Source organism: Mustela nivalis (genome assembly GCF_964662115.1).
Source record: "Mustela nivalis genome assembly, chromosome: 7".
Classification (NCBI taxonomy): domain Eukaryota; kingdom Metazoa; phylum Chordata; class Mammalia; order Carnivora; family Mustelidae; genus Mustela; species Mustela nivalis.
The window spans coordinates 110,786,558-110,804,897 of record NC_139026.1 but is presented as its reverse complement, the minus strand read 5'-3'; the positions used below and the strand labels follow the sequence as shown (position 1 = coordinate 110,804,897).

General features: G+C 40.3%; 1 protein-coding gene across 12 annotated transcripts in view; it reads right to left on the bottom strand.

The window, feature by feature from the left end:
* BCL2L13 (BCL2 like 13) overlaps positions 1 to 18,340 on the bottom strand; it is an 86,963-nt gene that overhangs the window by 67,307 nt on the left and 1,316 nt on the right. For 5 of the 12 annotated variants that reach the window (XR_014313648.1, XR_014313649.1, XM_082738168.1 and 2 more), the window contains exon 2: positions 6,539 to 6,725. The exons of 3 other annotated variants lie outside the window; for them this stretch is intronic. Coding sequence is in view for 5 of the 9 variants with exons in the window: in XM_082738168.1 (XP_082594294.1) it covers positions 6,539 to 6,677 (139 nt within the window). In the remaining 4 variants the exon portion in view is untranslated. Of the gene's footprint in view, positions 1 to 6,538; positions 6,726 to 18,340 lie in introns of those variants that run through there. 4 more of the 12 variants (XM_082738172.1, XM_082738171.1, XM_082738178.1 and 1 more) reach the window with 3 other exon arrangements.

The following is an 18,340-nucleotide window of genomic DNA, read 5'->3' as shown; positions in this document are numbered from 1 at the left end:
ACAGTAGAGGGGTCTGGGTAGTTCAGTTGTTTTAAGTGTCTAACTCTTGATTTCGGCTCAGGTCATGATCTCAGGGTCATGAGATCGAGACCTCTGTCAGCTCTGTGCTGCTCTGGGAATGGAGCCGGCTTAAGATTCTCTCTTCCTGCTTAAGATCCCCTCTGCCCCTCCCCTCTTCACTCTCAAGCTCTCTCCAAAAATTAACATAAAGATAAAAATTAAAAATTAAATACAAAACAGTAAGAGACGTCTGGGCACCTGGGTGGCTCAGAGCATAGTTGAGCTCTGCCTTCAGAGCATGGTTGAGTGTCTGCCTTCAGCTCAGGTCATGATCCTGGGGTCCTGGGATCATGTCCCACATTGGGCTCCCTGCTCAGTGGGGAACCTGCTACTCCCTCTGCCTCTGCTCTCCCCACTGCTTGTGCTCTCTCACTCTCTCTCTGTCAAATAAATAAATAAAATCTTAAAAACAAAACAAAACAATAAGAGACATCAGATGCTATAACTACTGGGACCAGAGCAAAGAAACCAATGAAAGTTTTGTAAAGCAACCTTAGCGGAATGGAAAAACTGCCTCCAATGTAAGAGGCAATGTAGGATGCAATTAGGATGCTCAATATGCTTGCAGCATGCAAAATGCAGGATGGAGGAGACATAAAATGAAGGAGAAAAATTAGGAGACACTTGCAGTAATTTGAGGCAGGACCTGTAGGATAATGGGAGAATCCTCACAAAATTGGGACAGTTGGTAATAGCTGACAAAGAAAATAAGAGGGGCCCCTGCTGGCTCAGTCAGTAGAGCATGTGACTCTTAATTTTGGGGTTGTGAGTTCAAGCCCCAGGTGAAGTGTAGAGATAATTAAAAGAAGAAAAAGAAAAAGAAAGAGGGCAGGAAGCAGAGAAAAGAGCTAAAGAATGACTTCTATGTTTCAAGCCTGGGTAGCAGGTGGTATTGTGAACAAATTATTATAAACATATGGGCTGATGGGGCGCCTGGGTGGCTCAGTGGGTTAAGCCGCTGCCTTCGGCTCAGGTCATGATCTCAGGGTCCTGGGATCGAGTCCCACATCGGGCTCTCTACTCAGCAGGGAGCCTGCTTCCTCCTGTCTCTTTCTCTCTGCCTGCCTCTCTGCCTACTTGTGATCTCTCTCTGTCAAATAAATAAATAAAATCTTTAAAAAAAAATAAATAAACATATGGGCTGGCTTAGAAGGGAAAATAAATACCTGACTTCTAGACCTGGGTGTCTAATACTGCACTAGTCAATAGTCACATCAGCTTTTTAAAGTTTAAATAGAAATAAAGTTAAAAATTCAGTTCCTTACTCACACTAGTCATACTTCAAGTATTCAACTATCTCCTGTGACTCGTGACTGCAATATTGGACAGAGCAGATAGAGAACATGTTCATCACCGCACCAAGTTCTATTACGTAATATTTTTCTAAACCTCAGACTATAACTAACCAGAAGAAGGTTTTGGCAAAGTAAATGAAACTGGAAACTGAAAAGGAAAAGTTTTAAGGAATTTACAAGCTCACTGAGGGACTGTCATGTGCCCATTCCAAAGAAGGCTGATGAATACCCTAAATGTTCTAACAGGAGACTACAGGTGTAGTAAAAAATTTTTTACAGTAAGTAAAAAATTACTTACTGACATGGACAGATGTTCAAATACGTTGTTAATTTTTATTTATTTATTTAAGATTTTATTTATTTAGGAAAGAAGGAGAATGAGGGAAAGCACAGGGGGAGAGTGACAGGGAGAAGTAAAATCTCCACCAAGCAGAGAACCTGACATGGGGCTGGATCCCAGGACCCTGAGATCATGACCTGAGCTGAAGGCAGATGCTTAACTAACTGAGTCACCCAGGCACCCCTAAATATGTTGTTAATTTTTAAAATGTTACCAAATGGCATACGTACCACCTCATTTTTATAAACCATAAATTCAAATTTTATATTCCTATATAAATGGAAAAAAGGTTAACATTTCTTCATTTTAATTACTGGATTACAGAATTTTTCTTCTTTCTTTTTTTACTTTTCTAAATACTTTCGTATATATTAAAAGCATTATAATAAAAAAAGAAATATGATTAAAGAGTAGAAGTGACAAGGACATAGACCAAGGGCTTAATATAAACAATTACAGCATTTAGTTTTATGCATAAACAGATTGTACTCCTTGATAGTAATGAGAAAAATAAAGTAGCCTGTACTGATAGCAGGGGTCAGCAAACTAAAACCCGTGGCCACATCTGGCCCACTGTATGTTTTTCTAATAGCCCATGAGCCAAGAATGATTTTTACATTTTTAAATGACTGAAAAAAAATTAAGATATTACTATTTTGTGACATAAAAATAATAGGAAATTCAGTCTCCATAAATAAAATGTAACTGGAATATAGCCACACTCACTTATGTATTATCTATGGTTGCTTTGTGCTAGAATGGCAGGAATCCATAGTTCGACAGAGTCTGTGTGTGGTGTTCTCATAGCTTCACTGCAGTGGCACAAGTATAACCCCACGGCATTTCAACTGCCACCCATATCGCAATACCACAACCTTTATTTACCTGCATATACCCATCATGTCAAAACAAGAGAAAAGCGGACTTTGAATATCCCGTTTTTTGGTTTTTTTTTAAGATTTTATTTATTTATTTGACAGAGAGAAATCACAAGTACACTGAGAGGCAGGCAGAGAGAGAGAAGGAAGCAGGCTCCCTGCTGAGCAGAGAGCCCGATGCGGGACTCGATCCCAGGATCCTGAGATCATGACCTGAGCCGAAGGCAGCGGCTTAACCCACTGAGCCACCCAGGCGCCCTGAATATCCTGTTTTTAAGGATTATTCTCTTACAAATTAGATGACAAAGTATTGTACTTACTATGCAATGACATTATAGCTATGCCAGAAGCACTCAGTATACACTGATACTACCAGACTCATCAGAGTACTTCCAACTCACGGGAAAGCAAGTCAGAAAAATTAGAAAATTTAAAATAGAACTTCTTATCATAGAATTTCTTCATAAAAATAAAAAATGGAAATGAGGTTGCAATTGAAGTTTCTACATGGCTCAGCTGTCAGTCAAGTAAGGAAAGCCATTTACTGATGTCAAGTTAATTAAACTGTGTTCAGCTAAAGCCACTAAAGAGATGTGTCATTAAAAAAAAAAGTTTCAGATTATTAGTCTTTTGGAGAGAATAGTTGCTCAACGAGTTGAGGACAATGGGAACAACATCAGTAGTCAACTGAATATAAGGCAAATAATTCTGAGTGGTTTTCTTTGGCTCTTGATGCACTGACAGCTGTGTGAAACTGCTCAGCTGTTGTTTATTCAAGGAGTCCATGATGAGTGTGAAGTGACTAAAGAACCGGATGCCTACACAGAGTAATTATGGTTGAGAAGATTTTCCAAAAAATTGAGAAAGCACTAATTCACTATAACCCAAAGAGGAATCAGCTAAGATGTGTTACCAATAATGGCAAAATACATGTAGAGCATAAAAAGCCTTCTTCTTTTGACAAAATTAGTTTCACAGAGACTGTGAAAATGTAAAGTATTCAAGACTTATGGTTATTCACAGAAGTATTCATCAGTACATACTCTGGATCTATCTCATGTAGATCCAGGTATCTCAATATCTGAATCTATCTCATGATAAGGAACCAAGAGTTTGGGTTTTGTTTTGTTTTTAATATTTTATTTATTTATTTGAGAGAGAGAGGGAGGAGGGGCAGAGGGAGAGAGAGCACACCTCTGCTAAATAGGGAGCCTGACACGGAACTCCATCTCAGGACCTTGGGATCAATCATGACCTAAGCTGAAGGCAAACACTTAACCAACTGAGCCACCCACATACCCCAGGAACCAGGAGTTTTAAAAGTGAACTTCATTTGCTGTCATGAACTTAATTACTGTCAGTTCCATGAATTTTTGTCAGAAATAGAAGCTGAGGGCACCTGGGTGGCTCAGTTGTTAAGCTTCTGCCTTTGGCTCAGGTCATGATCCCAGGGTCCTGGGCTTCAGCCCTGCATGCTCAGAGGAAAGCCTGCTTCTCCCGCTCCCACTTCCCCTGCTTGTGTTCCCTTTCTCGCTGTGTCTGTCAAATAAGTAAATAAAATATTTATTTATTTATTTATTTTTAAAAGGTTTTATTTATTTGACACAGAGAGATCACAGCGGGCAGAGAGGCAGGCAGAGAGAGAAGGAGGAAGCAAGCTCCCCACTGAGCAGAGAGCCCAACACGGGGCTCGATCCCAGGACCCTGAGACCATGACCTGAGCTGAAGGCAGTGGCCTAACCCACTGAGCCACCCAGGCGCCCCGCAAATAAAATATATTTTATAAAGAAAGAAAGAAATAGAAGCTGAGGGCGCCTGGGTGGGTCAGTCAGTTAAGTGTCCACCTTCAGCTCAGGTCATGATCCCAGGGTCCTAGGATGGAGTCCCGCATTGGAATCATTGGACTCCGCATTGGACTCCCGCATTGGACTCCCTGCTCAGTTGGGAGACTGTTTCTCCCTCTGCTTGCCATTCTCTGTGCTTGTGCTCTCTCTTTTTCTCTCTCTCTCTCCCTCTATCAAATAAGTAGTATCTAAAAAAAATAATAATAAAGTTGACTATCTTCTTTTTTTTTAAGATTTTATTTATTTGACAGAGAGAAAGCACAAATACGCTAAGTGGCAAGCTGAGGCAGAGGGAAAGGGAGAAGAAGGCTCCCCACTGAGCAGAGAGCCTAACTTGGGGCTCAATCCCAGGCCCCTGGGATCATGACCTAAGCCAAAGGCAGCACTTGATTTTGCTTCAGGTCATGATCGGACCTCAAGCCCACCACCCAGCCCAGGGTTCCTTGCTCAGCAGGGAGCCTGCTTCTCCTTCTCCCTGCCACTCTCCCTGCCTGTGTTCACTCTCGCTCTCTTTCAAATAAACATATAAAATCTTTAAAAATAAATAAATTAATAATAATAAATTAGTATCTCTCATGAGTTTTTAAAGTTATTTTGCAGAGGTACCTGGTGGCTCAGTCTGTTAAGCATCTGCCTTTGGCTCAGGCCATGATCTCTGGGTCCTGGGATCAAACTCCAAAATCAGGCTCCTTGCTCAGCGGGGAGTCTGCCTCTCCCTCTGCCTGATGCTCACCCTGCTTATGCTCTGACAAATAAATAAAATCTTTAAAAAATAATAACAAAATAAAACAATTACATAATTTGAATCTCTGTTTGTTAAGCATGAAATTTTTAAAAAAGATTCTATTTGTGGGGCACGTGGGTGGCTCAGTGGTTAAAGCCTCTGCCTTCAGCTCAGGTCATGATCTCAGGGTCCTGGGATCAAGCCCCGCATCAGGCTCTCTCCTCAGCAGGGACCCTACTTCCTTCTCTCTCTCTCTCTCTCTCTCTCTCTCTCCCCTGCCAGCTTCTCTGCCTACTTGTGGTCTCTATCTGTCAAATAAATAAATAAAATCTTAAAAAAAAAAAAAAGATTTTATTTATTTATTTATTTGAGAGAAATAGAGAGCTTGTGCACAAGTGGCAGGGAGGGGGAAAGGGAGAAGCAATCTCCCCTCAGAGCAGGGAGCTCAATGCAGAGTTTGATCCCAGGACCCACAGATCATGACCTGAGCCAAAGGCAGATACTTAACAGACTGGGCCACCCAAGAGCCCCAAGGATGAAATTTCTAAAGAAAGACAGAATTCTGTTTATTTATGTGTACTTAATACATTTTTACAGGTACCAACAACAATCATTTAAATTACCACACTCTTTTTTTTCTTTTTAAGATTTTATTTAAGCAGGGGGAACAGCAGGCAGAGGGAGAAACAGGCTCCCCACTGGGCAAGGAGCCCGATGCGGGACTCAAAGCTAGGACCCTAGAAGCTTAAGGCAGGTGCTTAACCAACTGACCCACCCAACTTGCCACAATTTTTTAATTTTTCTTAAGATTTTATTTATTTGACAGAGAGAGACACAGTGAGAGAGGGAACACAAGCACGTGGAGTGGGAGAAGCAGGTTTCCTGCTGAGCAGGGAGCCCATTGTGGGGCTCAATCCCAGGACCCTGGGATCATGACCTGGGCCGAACAGACACTAAACGACTGAGCCACCCAGGAGCCCCAAATTACCACACTCTTAAAAAGCATTAAAAGTTTTTTGGGATGCCTGGGTGGCTCAGTTGGTTAAGCAGCTGCCTTCGGCTCAGGTCATGATCCCAGCGTCCTGGGATCGAGTCCCACATCGGGATCCTTGCTCCACAGGGAGCCTGCTTCTCCCTCTGACTCTGCCTTGCACTCTGTCTGCCTGTGCTTGCTCTCGCGCTCTCTCTCTCTCTCTCTCTGACAAATAAATAAATAAAATCTTAAAAAAAAAAAAAAAGTTTTTTTGGGGAATGGATCAGGGGGTGGGACGGAATGGGATGATGGGTTATTCTTTAAAAGATTATTAGTATTATATGATCTTATGATCACAGATACAAATTATCTAGATATATGTATTTTTACATGTGAAGTAATTACTACTACTTAATATAATCACCTGAGCCAAAGACAATACCTTGGGGTGAGGAAAGATGTTGCTCTTGTATCTTCTCCTGAGAGAGGAGTCCCAAGTAGCAGAGAACAACATACTTTGTTTCATAGTGAAATCCTAGAGGCACAGTAGTAGAGGACGCCATTGAGTTGGCTGGCAGAGCTCCCAAAGTCTACTTACAGATGTGTAAAACCTAAAAACAAAAGTATATTTTCAGTTTAAAGTTCGTTACATGCCAGTACATTTCCCCACTGACTACAATTATTCAACTAAATACCAAAATAAATACTTGTATTTTCTTCCCAGTAATTTTTAAAAATTGTAACTTTAGTTAACTTACAAGTCAGAATTAATTCAGATTTCAGATCAAAAGCAAATTTCCCTTTCTAGCTCTCCCTAGTTTCTCTGTTTTCACCTATGTGGCAAAAACAGTGGCTATGCCCCCACCTTTCCCTCTACCCCAATATATATTCTCTTATTTCTTTTAATAATAAAGACTCCTAGGTCACCTGACTGGCTCAGTCAGTAGAGCATACGACTCTTGATCTTGGGGCTGAGTTCAAGCCCCATGCTGGGTATGTAGATTACTTAAAAATAAAATATAAATAAATAAATAAAACCTCCTAAATTCTAGCTAGGTCATTAGCCACACAACTGCAAACCATATCTGCCAGTTCCTTAGCAGCTTAATGAGCCAAATGATTAGCCTGAGTCAGAGGAATACGAGCAGAAGTTATGTGTGCAATCTGTGGATCTCTCCCTAAAGATCTTCTCTTTCCTCCTTTCTATGGTTTGAAATGTGAATATGGCAGACAATCAGTTCTGACATGCAAACAAGAAGACCACTTTAAGGGTCCCTAGGTGGCTCAGTTGGTTGAGCCGCTGCCTTCAGCTCAGGTCATGATCCCGGAGTCCTGGGATCGAGTCCTGCATCAGACTCCCAGCTCAGAGGGAAGTCTGCTTCTCCCTCTGACCTCCCCTCTCATGCTCGCTCTCTCTCTCAAATAAATAAATAAATAAAATCTTAAAAAAAAAAAAGAAGACCACTCTAAGGGATGGTAAGGTAACAAGAGAGAAGGTACTGCGCCCCTGAATGACCACGTGCAGCAGAGCTGCCCTACCAGCCTTGACCTCTGGACTAACATTTATGGCACTTCATTCTCAAATCTCTTCATTAGGCATCCTAACTTATACCCTAATTAATATAACTACAACTTTTACCTCTTCCCATGGACCGAGTAGCTGTTTCACCTATTATGTGCCTTAATAGTTGTTTCACATAAAAAATTCTTATTAAAGAGTTTCCAAATAACTGAGTTTTTTTACTTCAACAATGATACCAACAGCTTTAAGATCTCAGGAAATATCCAGGAAGAGAAAAACAGGTTCAGATAACTAGCAACACGAAAGGAGACAAGAAATGTTGACAAAATTTAAGATCTACAAACAAAGAGAAATGTCTAAAAGTGATAAATGATGAAAAAATACATGTAGAATTTAAAATACACAACAGAAAACAGTGGCTATACAAAGAGACAGAAATTAAGAGGAACATAAAACTATGCTTTGAGGAGTGCCAGGGTGGATCAGTAGTTAAGTGTCTGCCTTTGGCTCAGGTCATGATTCCAGCGTCCTGGGATCGAGTCCCATATCGGGCTCCCTGATAAGCCCGCTTCTCCAATCTCCAGCTGCCACCCAGTCCCCTCTTCCCCCCGTGCTTGTGTTCCCTCTTTTGCTATGTCATAAAATCTTTTTAAAAAATGCTTTGCACGGGGCGCCTGGGTGGCCCAGTGTGTTAAGCCGCTGCCTTCGGCTCCGGTCATGATCTCAGGGTCCTGGGATCGAGTCCCACATCGGGCTCTCTGCTCGGCGGGGAGCCTGCTTCCCTCTCTCTCTCTCTCTGCACCAGCCTCTCTACCTACCTGTGATCTCTCTGTCAAATAAATAAGTAAAATCTTAAAAAAAAAAAAAATGCTTTGCATGAATAGACACTGTCTTTTTAAAAAATGCATTTATGGTTGCTATCATCAGTATTTACTTAGGTATCAAAAGAAATACTAGTATATTTAAAAGTCCCTACTGTTTCCTATCTTCAAGGAGTAATGCTACCAGATTATATCAAAACGTATATTAAGGGCGCCTGGGTGGCTCAGTTGGTTAAGCAACTGCCTTCGGCTCAGGTCATTATCCTGGAGTCCCAGGATCGAGTCCGGCATTGGGCTCCCTGCTTGGCAGGGAGTCTGCTTCTCCCTCTGACCCTCCCCCTTCTCATGCTCTCTCTCAAATAATTTTTTTTTTAAATCTTAAAAAAAAAAACGTACATTAAGTCAAACAGCAGGCCTTAAGACTGCCCTGTTAAAAGTTTATCAACTTCAAAAAGCATTTCAAAATTATTAATACATACTAAAATGTGTCACAGCTTACATCGCAGGAATAAAAGGCACACCCACTGTATAACTACAGGATGCTTTACTCTTAAAAAGCTCAAACTAGGGGTGCCTGGGTTGCTTAGTCATTGGGCGTCTGTCTGCCTTTGGCTCAGGTCGTGATCCCAGCATCCTGGGATAGAGCCCCACATCAGGCTCCCTGCTCAGCAGAGAGCCTGCTCCTTTTCTCTCTCCTGCTGCTCCCCCTCCTTGTGCTGTCTCTCTCTCTCTCCTGTCAATATTTGTTACATTTACAGTCACCATTTAATAATGACAGAATTTCACATTTACAAATATAAAAAAGGATATCCACAGAGGAAAAATAAGTTTTCTGAGGCCTATCTGGTCAGGTACTAGCTAGCAGTGGCGTTGTTATGAACCTTCGCTTTTTTATTTTTTTTGCCTGCCATCTGAACCCAATTTCCTTCATAGGGAGCATCCAACATTGTGTCAATCTTGATAGGAAACAGAAATCTCCCAACCCCCACTATAAAAAAGCTAAAATTTGAGCTAGACTTTTTCTTTCCTTTTCTCCTGTTCTGTGGCATGTAGCCAAGTGAGAGACTCCTATTAGGATCTAGAATGTGGAAAGACACTTAAAAGATAATTCATGGAGAAGTTTGTGGTACTAGGTCAGCAGATGCAGAGATGCAGATCAGACTGCAGTGTCCTAACTCTTCTACAGTCAAGTTTCCCTTGGTTCCTGCCTGTTTCCCAAACCTAATTTTCCAGCTTCCCATCCATTCTGTGAGCTACCCAATGCCCTTTTCGTAAGTTCCATTTCTGCTTAAATACTCTAGACTGACTTTCTGTTGTTGGCAACCAAGAGCTAACTGGAACAAGGGCCAAGACTGGAACTTAATTTTCTTAAAACTTGGGAAGCAGCTCCCCAACAACTGTAACACACTACTTTCATATGAAGATTACTAGATTAAATTTGTAAGTTTAAATAAATCTTTAAAGACCTCATATCAACCTAGTAATTGTATCTACTGAAACAGAAGGTGGGCAACCTAGGTGGCTCAGTGGGTTAAGCCTTTGCCTTCAGCTCAGGTCATGGTCTCAGCATCCTGTGATTGAGCCCCACATGGGACTCCCTGCTCAGCAGGGAGCCTGCTTCCCCCTCTCTGCCTGCCTCTCACCTACTTGTGATCTCTCTGTCAAATAAATAAATAAAAATTGAAAAAAAAAAACAAAAACAGAAGGCAATGCCTTCTGGTAATTTTGTGCATTCATTCAACTCAGATTTCTTAAGATACAAGGTACTACAAACATTAGACACAAAGACGATAATTAAGATAAATCAGAGAAATCAGATAAATCGCCTTCTGGAGTTTTTGACCAAGTAGAGACAAACAAAAATATGCAAATTAATCAGAACAATAAAGATCTATGACACAAGTCATTATTCACAGAGTAGGAGAGGGCAACCCAAAACAGGAAGCAGGAAAGTCTCTCTGGGTAAGGGAAAAAGCAGAAACCAGAACTTTATAAAGTAAAATCTGAACCAATCCTGGAACATGAAGAGGTATTTACTAACTGAGCCAGCTTAGGGGAATGAGACAGGGATGCACTTTAGATATGAAGACCAGGAAAAAGTACAAAAGCACTTTTGAAACAGCATGGAACATAAATACTAAGGAATTTGACATGGCTGAATCCTAAGACATAAGGGTGATGAGGCTCAGCAGGAGCGAACAGCGGTCAGCACTTGGAGTGATTTGTACACCATGAGATTCTGGGAAGCTTAGGTTTTACCCTATATGCAAGGAATTATTTTAAACATGTTCATAAATGAACCCCCTAAAACTATCTGCAAATTCTCTGTGCATCAGCATTTTTTTCTGGTCAGAAAAATCATTCCATTTCTTTCATTAATCCTCAAATTAGATCACGATGTAAAACAGGCTAAAAACTACTATAGAACACTACCAGGAACTATTGAAAGATTTCAAGCAAGAAAAGTGTATCAACAGATATTCCAGAAAAATCATCCTGGAGGTGATATGGAAGAATAAGAATAGAGACTGGAGTCAAGGACACAGTTAGGGAAATATTGGAAAAATCTAAACAAGAGACGTATGAAAGCATAAATTAGAGCAAGAACACCAGAAAGAAGGGGATGAAAAGGTAAAATATTAAGAGCCTCAAAGATTTGTTAACTAACTCAGTAAGAGTACTCAAATCAGATAATATAGGAAGAGCTATTTTAGGAGATAATAACAGGTTCACTTTGGGACATACTGAATTTAGTACCTAGGAGCTGTTCAGGTGAAGATGTACAGCAAGTAATTGGACATTCTTATACTGAGAACTCTCAACTAGAGATACAAAACTGTGCTTTGCACAGATACAAGTCAATGAAATGATCTAAGGAGACTGAACGGGGAGAGTTAGTGACTTCCAATGGATAGAAGTACCAAAATTTGGGGTAGGAGTAAGAAAGGGGATAACAATAGAGAACTTTACTCTGGAAAGGGAAACATTACCTACTGTTTTCAGTTCAAAGTATAGAAAATAAAGCTCAGCAGATCTTCAATCTTCTTTGTTTTTTCTTCAATCTTCTCTGTATCAATAACTCAGTGCATGGATGGGAGGGAAGAATAATGCACCCATCATTCCCTACCCCAAGCACCACCACCAGAACAGGAGCCAGATAATTTTTTATTTATCAAAAGGAGACACATTTTTAAAAACATCTGTCAAGAAATACCAGTTTCATCTGAAAGAGAAACAACAACAGAATTCAGGGCAAAACTAACATTTCAGGGGTTGTCCAAAAATGAGAAGCTGGCAGAGGTGACCTCCAAGTCCGGATTGGGACAGTCAGAAAGGAAGAAAAACAGGAAATAGTGTGTTTACAGAAGTCAGGGGAGGAATTTCAACAAGAAGGTAGTAAAGAAATATTGAAATACAGTGACACACCAAGAAGAATGAAAATGTCAGCGTAAGGATCCCTGACCAGACAGTTCTATTTGTTGGCCAGGGGCAATAGCAAAAATGCAGGGAGTTGAAGGCTGAATGCTTAAGTGAAAAGGGAGAGATTAGGGTTTTAGTCTATTCTTTCAAAAAACAGCCTGGTTGGATGGGAAGAAACAATAGCCCCCCCCCCACCCCTCCCAGAGAGATAAGTTTGAGAGTTCATTTGTTTTGTTTTTGTGCACAACAAGAGTCTTAAGCATATTTACACTCAGTGGAGAAGAAGCCAATGAGGTGTAAATAAGTACAGAAAGCAAGAGATAAATTATGAAGTGAAGTTCAGAGAGAGGGGAGAACAGAGCAAATGAGTAACAAAATTTCAGCTTTACCAAGTCTCAGAATTTTGGGGTAACGAATAAAGAATTACTCATATTTTGAATTAATGCTTTAAATAAAAAATTGATGTTCTCAAATCTGTTATATTCAAATTCCTGTATTTATCAAAAATCTGAATTGGGGGATGCCTGGGTGGCTCAGTTGGTTAAGCAGCTGCCTTCGGCTCAGGTCATGATGCCAGCGTCCTGGGATGGAGTCCCGCATCAGGCTCCTTACTCAGCAGGGAGCCTGCTTCTCCCTCTGCCTCTGCCTGCCATTCTGTCTGCCTGTGCTCGCTCTCTCCCCCTCTCTCTCTGATAAATAAATAAAATCTTAAAAAAAAAATCTGAATTGGAAGACAATTTTAGTCATACTCCAACCCAGATGCCATAGAAAAAGCATAGTTCACTGAACTCCCAAATTTGATTTTTAGCCTAGTGCTCTTAAGATTTTCTTACAAATCCCAATTGCCTAACCATAAATGCAATCTTAATCATGGATTTCATAAATTTTCCATCCTCCACACTCACTTTAACTATTTGCAGTGAAGTCCTCAGCTCTAGTATACATGTTAACATCCATACAACCATATATTTGGTGGATGATTCTATTCTATTCAATTGTTTTAACATTTTTCAATGATTCACACTAATGGAGAAGATGATCATACACACTCCAATCATTTAACTTCAGTATACATTTTTTTAGGCTTCAAATGTGCATTGGATAATCTAGTTATAAAAATACCAGACCTAAATATGATAGACTTATAGTATTAAATATCTATCCAACTTCTAATTTAGCTTGAGCTTCCTTCCAGGTGTAGTGCAACAAAGCAGCTCATTCATACCCGTGATTAGGTGGTGGGGCAGACAGACCCTAGGAACACTATTACACAATTAGTGTATGTGTGTGTGTGTGTTAAATTATAGAACAAAAGCATTGAAAATATGCAAAATGTAAACTCCACAGCATGACTACAGGGTCATGGACTCTTAAGGGTATTCTGGGAAGAGAGGGCATGCATTTCCTTTGCAACATTCTGTAGTGCAGAGTCAGTGTACTGCACAATGAGCTCTTGCATTTCGAACAAATATAAATAAATTACATCTGCCTGAGGCCTCTATTTCTGAAGCACTCTTTCATGTGTTGTCATAGTAATCCTCTATGCTAGAAGGAAAAGGTTAACAGTCTCAATTTTATTGATGGAGAAACAAGAATAGACAATTTATTTGCACAAAATCACACAACTAGTTAACAGTGCAATCACTTGGTTAGGTACATCGTCTTCAGTTCTGAACTCTTACCCTTTAACTGCATACACTGGATGTATATTTGCTTATGTCAGGCAATGTGCTGGGTGAGAAGAATGCAGAGGCGAAAAAATGAACAATAACAGGAGGAAGAAATGGTAGACGAACAAGGTGTTTTTTTCAAACAGACTACTGAGGGGCGCCTGGGTGGCTCAGAGGGTTAAGCCTCTGCCTTCGGCTCAGGTCATGATCCCAGGGGCCTGGGATCGAGTCCCGCATTGGGCTCTCTGCTCAGCAGGGAGCAGGGAGCCTGCTTCTCCTCATCTCTCTCTCTGTCTGTCTCTCTGCCTATTTGTGATTTCTCTCTGTCAAATAAATAAATAAAATCTTTAAAAAAAAAAAAAAAAAAAAAAAAACAAACAGACTACTGAAAGGAGCAAATCTGTCAATTTTAAGAATGGGTCCAGGGAAAAGACAAATCAGATGAACAGTAAATATGACCTGAGATCACCACTCAGAGCTTTCCTGTAAGCAGGGCACAACACTCAGGTCCCCCCTTATCAACAGAGTGCATTTCATATGTAAGGCATCTCAAGCTTCTTTTTTTTTTTTTTTTTAAGATTTTATTTATTTGACAGATCACAAGTAGGCAGAGAGAGAGGAGGAAGCAGGCCCCCTGCTGAGCAGAAAGCCCAATGTGGGGCTCGATCCCAGGACCCTGGGACCATGACCTGAGCTGAAAGCAGAGGCTTTAACCCACTGAGCCACCCAGGTGCCCCTCAAGCTTCTTTTTAAATGTTAAGAAGGACATAGTTACTTTTACTCTAAATTTTGTCTAGTAGACTCTTTTGGAATTCAAATTAGGTATAAGTGCCCTTGGTAACCAGAAACTTAAATATAGTTTTAAATATAAAACAACTGGGGATGGGACAACTGGGTGGCTCAGTTCGTTAAGCATGACTATAGCTTAGGTCATGATCCCGGGGCCCTGGGATGGAGGCCCATATTGGGCTCCCTGCTCTGTGGGGAACCTGTTTCTCCCTCTCCCTCTGCCTCTCTGTCTCTCACCGATCAATCAATAAAGCCTTAAAACAAAACAAAACAAAACAAAAAAACCTATTGGGGTGCCTGGCTGGCTCAGTCAGTGATACATGCAACTCTTGATCATGGTGGTGTCATGAGTTCAAACACTGTGTCAGGCATAGAGCTTATTTTAAAATAATAAAAATTTAGAAAATAAATAAATAAATAAATATAAAAACTGTATTTTGCACAAATCTAACAAGCCACTGAATACAATTGTGTTACCCAGTCATTTCTTTCACTACCTTATTACCTTTACGTTGCTCCTCTATTAAGTTACAAGTAGTTGTCAGCCAAATGGACGGCCTGAGGAAGCTTAGGGTAACTTAATCCTATGTTTATACATGCATTTGGTGACATCTCCAAAACCAGGCACAAATAAAACATCCATGATCCTTCAATAACAAATGTAACATCCACAATGTGCAATAAATAGATTGCTTTATTTTTTTTTTAACCAGAATTCTATCATGAATACCAGTGGAAATTCCAGGATGCCAGCACAGATAGTACTATAGGAATTAAAGCACATTTTATGAACAATAACTAGAAGGTAGGCAGCACCATTAAATTCTACTTTAAATTCTTATGAAAAGCAACTCTGGGGCGCCTGGGTGGCTCAGTGGGTTAAGCCGCTGCCTTCGGCTCGGGTCATGATCTCAGGGTCCTGGGATCGAGTCCCACATCGGGCTCTCTGCTCAGCAGGGAGCCTGCTTCCTCCTCTCTCTCTCTGCCTGCCGCTCTGCCGACTTGTAATCTCTCTCTGTCAAATAAATAAATAAAACCTTAAAAAAAAAAAAAAAGAAAAAGCAAAGCAACTCTGCAGCAATGTTAAGAGTTTTTTATAGTTGTTTCCCAAACTTGTCTGATCTTTCCCAAACTGTCTCACCCTGGATGCTTGTGGAAAACAGAAACTTCTAGTACCCACTTCAGCCATGCTATTTAGAATACCATACTAATACTGTATTCCTTAACCCCACAGAGCCAAAACAGAAAAACATTACAATGTAACATGTTTTAATAATTCAGGAAGCTTTGTTTTTAGACCATTTCCATCCACTAAAATTATAAAGTAATGGGCGCCTGGGTGGCTCAGTGGGTTAAGCCGCTGCCTTCGGCTCAGGTCATGATCTCAGAGTCCTGGGATCGAGTCCCGCATCGGGCTCTTTGCTCAGCGGGGAGGGAGCCTGCTTCCCTCTCTCTCTCTGCCTGCCTCTCTGCCTACTCGTGATCTGTCTGTCAAATAAATAAATAAAATCTTAAAAAAAAATTATAAAGTAATAAAACTGTTATATACTCCTGTAATAAAGATGAACAGATCTATAATCCCAGTTTACAAAAAGAAAAATAAAAATCCACAGATAACTCCATCATAAATCAAAGTTCTAGAATTTCAACACATTAACAAAGCTTTGGGGTTACCAGGCTGCTACTCTTAACACTCACTGGTGGTTTGAGTATGGAATGTTTCAAGTTCCACAAATTACCATTAAGTCCAGTAATTTACATTTTTTTTAAGATCCATACTTTATTAGTCCCTATAGAATTCTAGGACTTTCTCTAAAATAAGAGAAGTAAAATTAAGTAATCTCAACCAAAACTGTGAAATTTAAATTCACCCCACCCAGCTGCAAAATGCAACTGGGCAAGAGTGTCATTTTTAAAACTCAGCAAACACAAAATATTCTAGTATAGACAGTCCCTTTCATACTGAAACATGCTTAATTGAAATACTCTAGTTCAATCTTGTTTTAAGAGCTGCCCCAAAATGTTTTCGCTCAGCAGCTAGCATTCAAAGATAATGTACTTATAAAGGAATGCCTCACCTTCACCCTCTCCCCATAGGCAGTGTCTTACTTTCACAATAATTGAGCTTCCCACGAATGTGTAGATAGCTTTACAAAAAGGAAAACATAAAATTCAGTTGCTTTGTCCCACTCCCAAGTATATGCCAGAGACATGAAAACACATGTCTACACAAAAATTTGCACACTAATAGTTATAGCAGTGTAATATTTAACAGCCAAATAGTAGAAATAACTAACTACCCATCAACTAATGAATAAAGCAAGCTGGTATATCCATACTATGGCATATTGTGGCCACATAAAAAGAAAGACTGAGGGAGTGCCTTAGGCGGCTGCCTTGACTCAGATCCTGATCCCAGGGTTCTGGGATCAAGCCCCACATCAGGCTCCCTGTTCAGCAGGAAGCCTGCTTCTCCCTCTTCCACTTCCCCTGCTTGTGTTCCCTCTCTCTGCCAAATAAATAAAATCTTAAAAAAAAATAAAAAAAAAAGATTGATACCGGCTACATCATGCAAAGTAAAAGAGGCCAGTCACAAAAGACTACATACTGCATAATTCTGTTTATATGAAATATCCAGAACTGGTCAATCTACAGAGATAGAAAGTCAGTAGTCTGACTGAAAGTCTAGGTAGAGGAGGGTAGGGTTTCTTTTGGGGGTGATGAAAACTGTGGTGGTGGTTGGGAATTCTGTGAATATACTAGAACCATTAAAAAAAAAAATTAAATCCTGCAATTGGTGAGTTGCATGTTAGTTATATCTCAAGACTTAAAAAATCAGCTACTCTGAAAATAGCCCACTTGCTTCAATGCTGTAATATACATTAAGTAAGAAATTTTGGTGAGCATTTATTTGGAATAAGATATAACTCAAAACAGGGTGCCTGTGTGGCTCAGTGGGTTAAGCCTCTGCCTTTGGCTCAGGTCATGATCTCAGGGTCCTAGGATCAAGCCCCGCATCCGGCTCTCTGCTCAGTGGGGAGCCTGCTTCCCCCTCTTTCTGCCAGCCGCTCTGTCTACTTGTGATTTCTGTCTGTCAAATGAATAAATAAAATCTTAAAAAAAAAAAAGATATAAATCAAAATGCCACTGAAAAACTGGTAAAAAGTAGGACAGCAAGACTGTTTAAAACTTCTGTTCTCTATGTCTAAAACATTTTATAAGAGAAATATATTTTAAAGCAATGATTACGGTTGTAAATTACTTGTCCTAAAAGTTTAGTGTATGAGATATTTAGTACTGATTAATTGATGTGATAGAAAGCACCTTTTCTTTACAAAACTGGTTGGACTCAACTTTATACATCCTTCAGCTAAATTCAACTACTGGGGTTCAAGCCTCCATAAGAAAATGAATCATTAAGAAATATATATACTGGGGGCGCCTGGGTGGCTCAGTGGGTTAAAGCCTCTGCTTTCGGCTCAGGTCATGGTCCCAGGGTCCTGGGATCTAGCCCCGCATCCGGCTCTCTGCTCAGCGGGGAGCCTGCTTCTCTCTCTCTCTCTCTGTTTCTCTGCCTATTTGTGATATCTGTCTGTCAAATAAATAAAATCTTTAAAAGAAAAAAAATATATATATATACTGAAAATTGGGTGCCTGGGTGGCACTGCCTTCAGCTCAGGTCATGATCTCAGGGCCCTGGGATCCAGCCCCACCTCAGGCTCCTTTCTCAGCGGGGAGCCTGCTTCCTCCTCTCTCTCTCTACCTGCCTCTCTGCCTACTTGTGATCTCTGTCAAATAAATAAATAAAATCTTAAAAAAAAAAAAAAAGGAAAAAAAAAGAAATATATATACTGAAAATAGTACCTGGCCAATCAAAGTAAAAGGATTTTCAAACACCTATTGGCCTATTATCAAATGAGGAGTATCTCCTAAAGGCTTAGTTTCAATTTGCAGGTGCAAATGCGCACTCTGCATTTATCCAACTATGTATATGAGGTATAAAT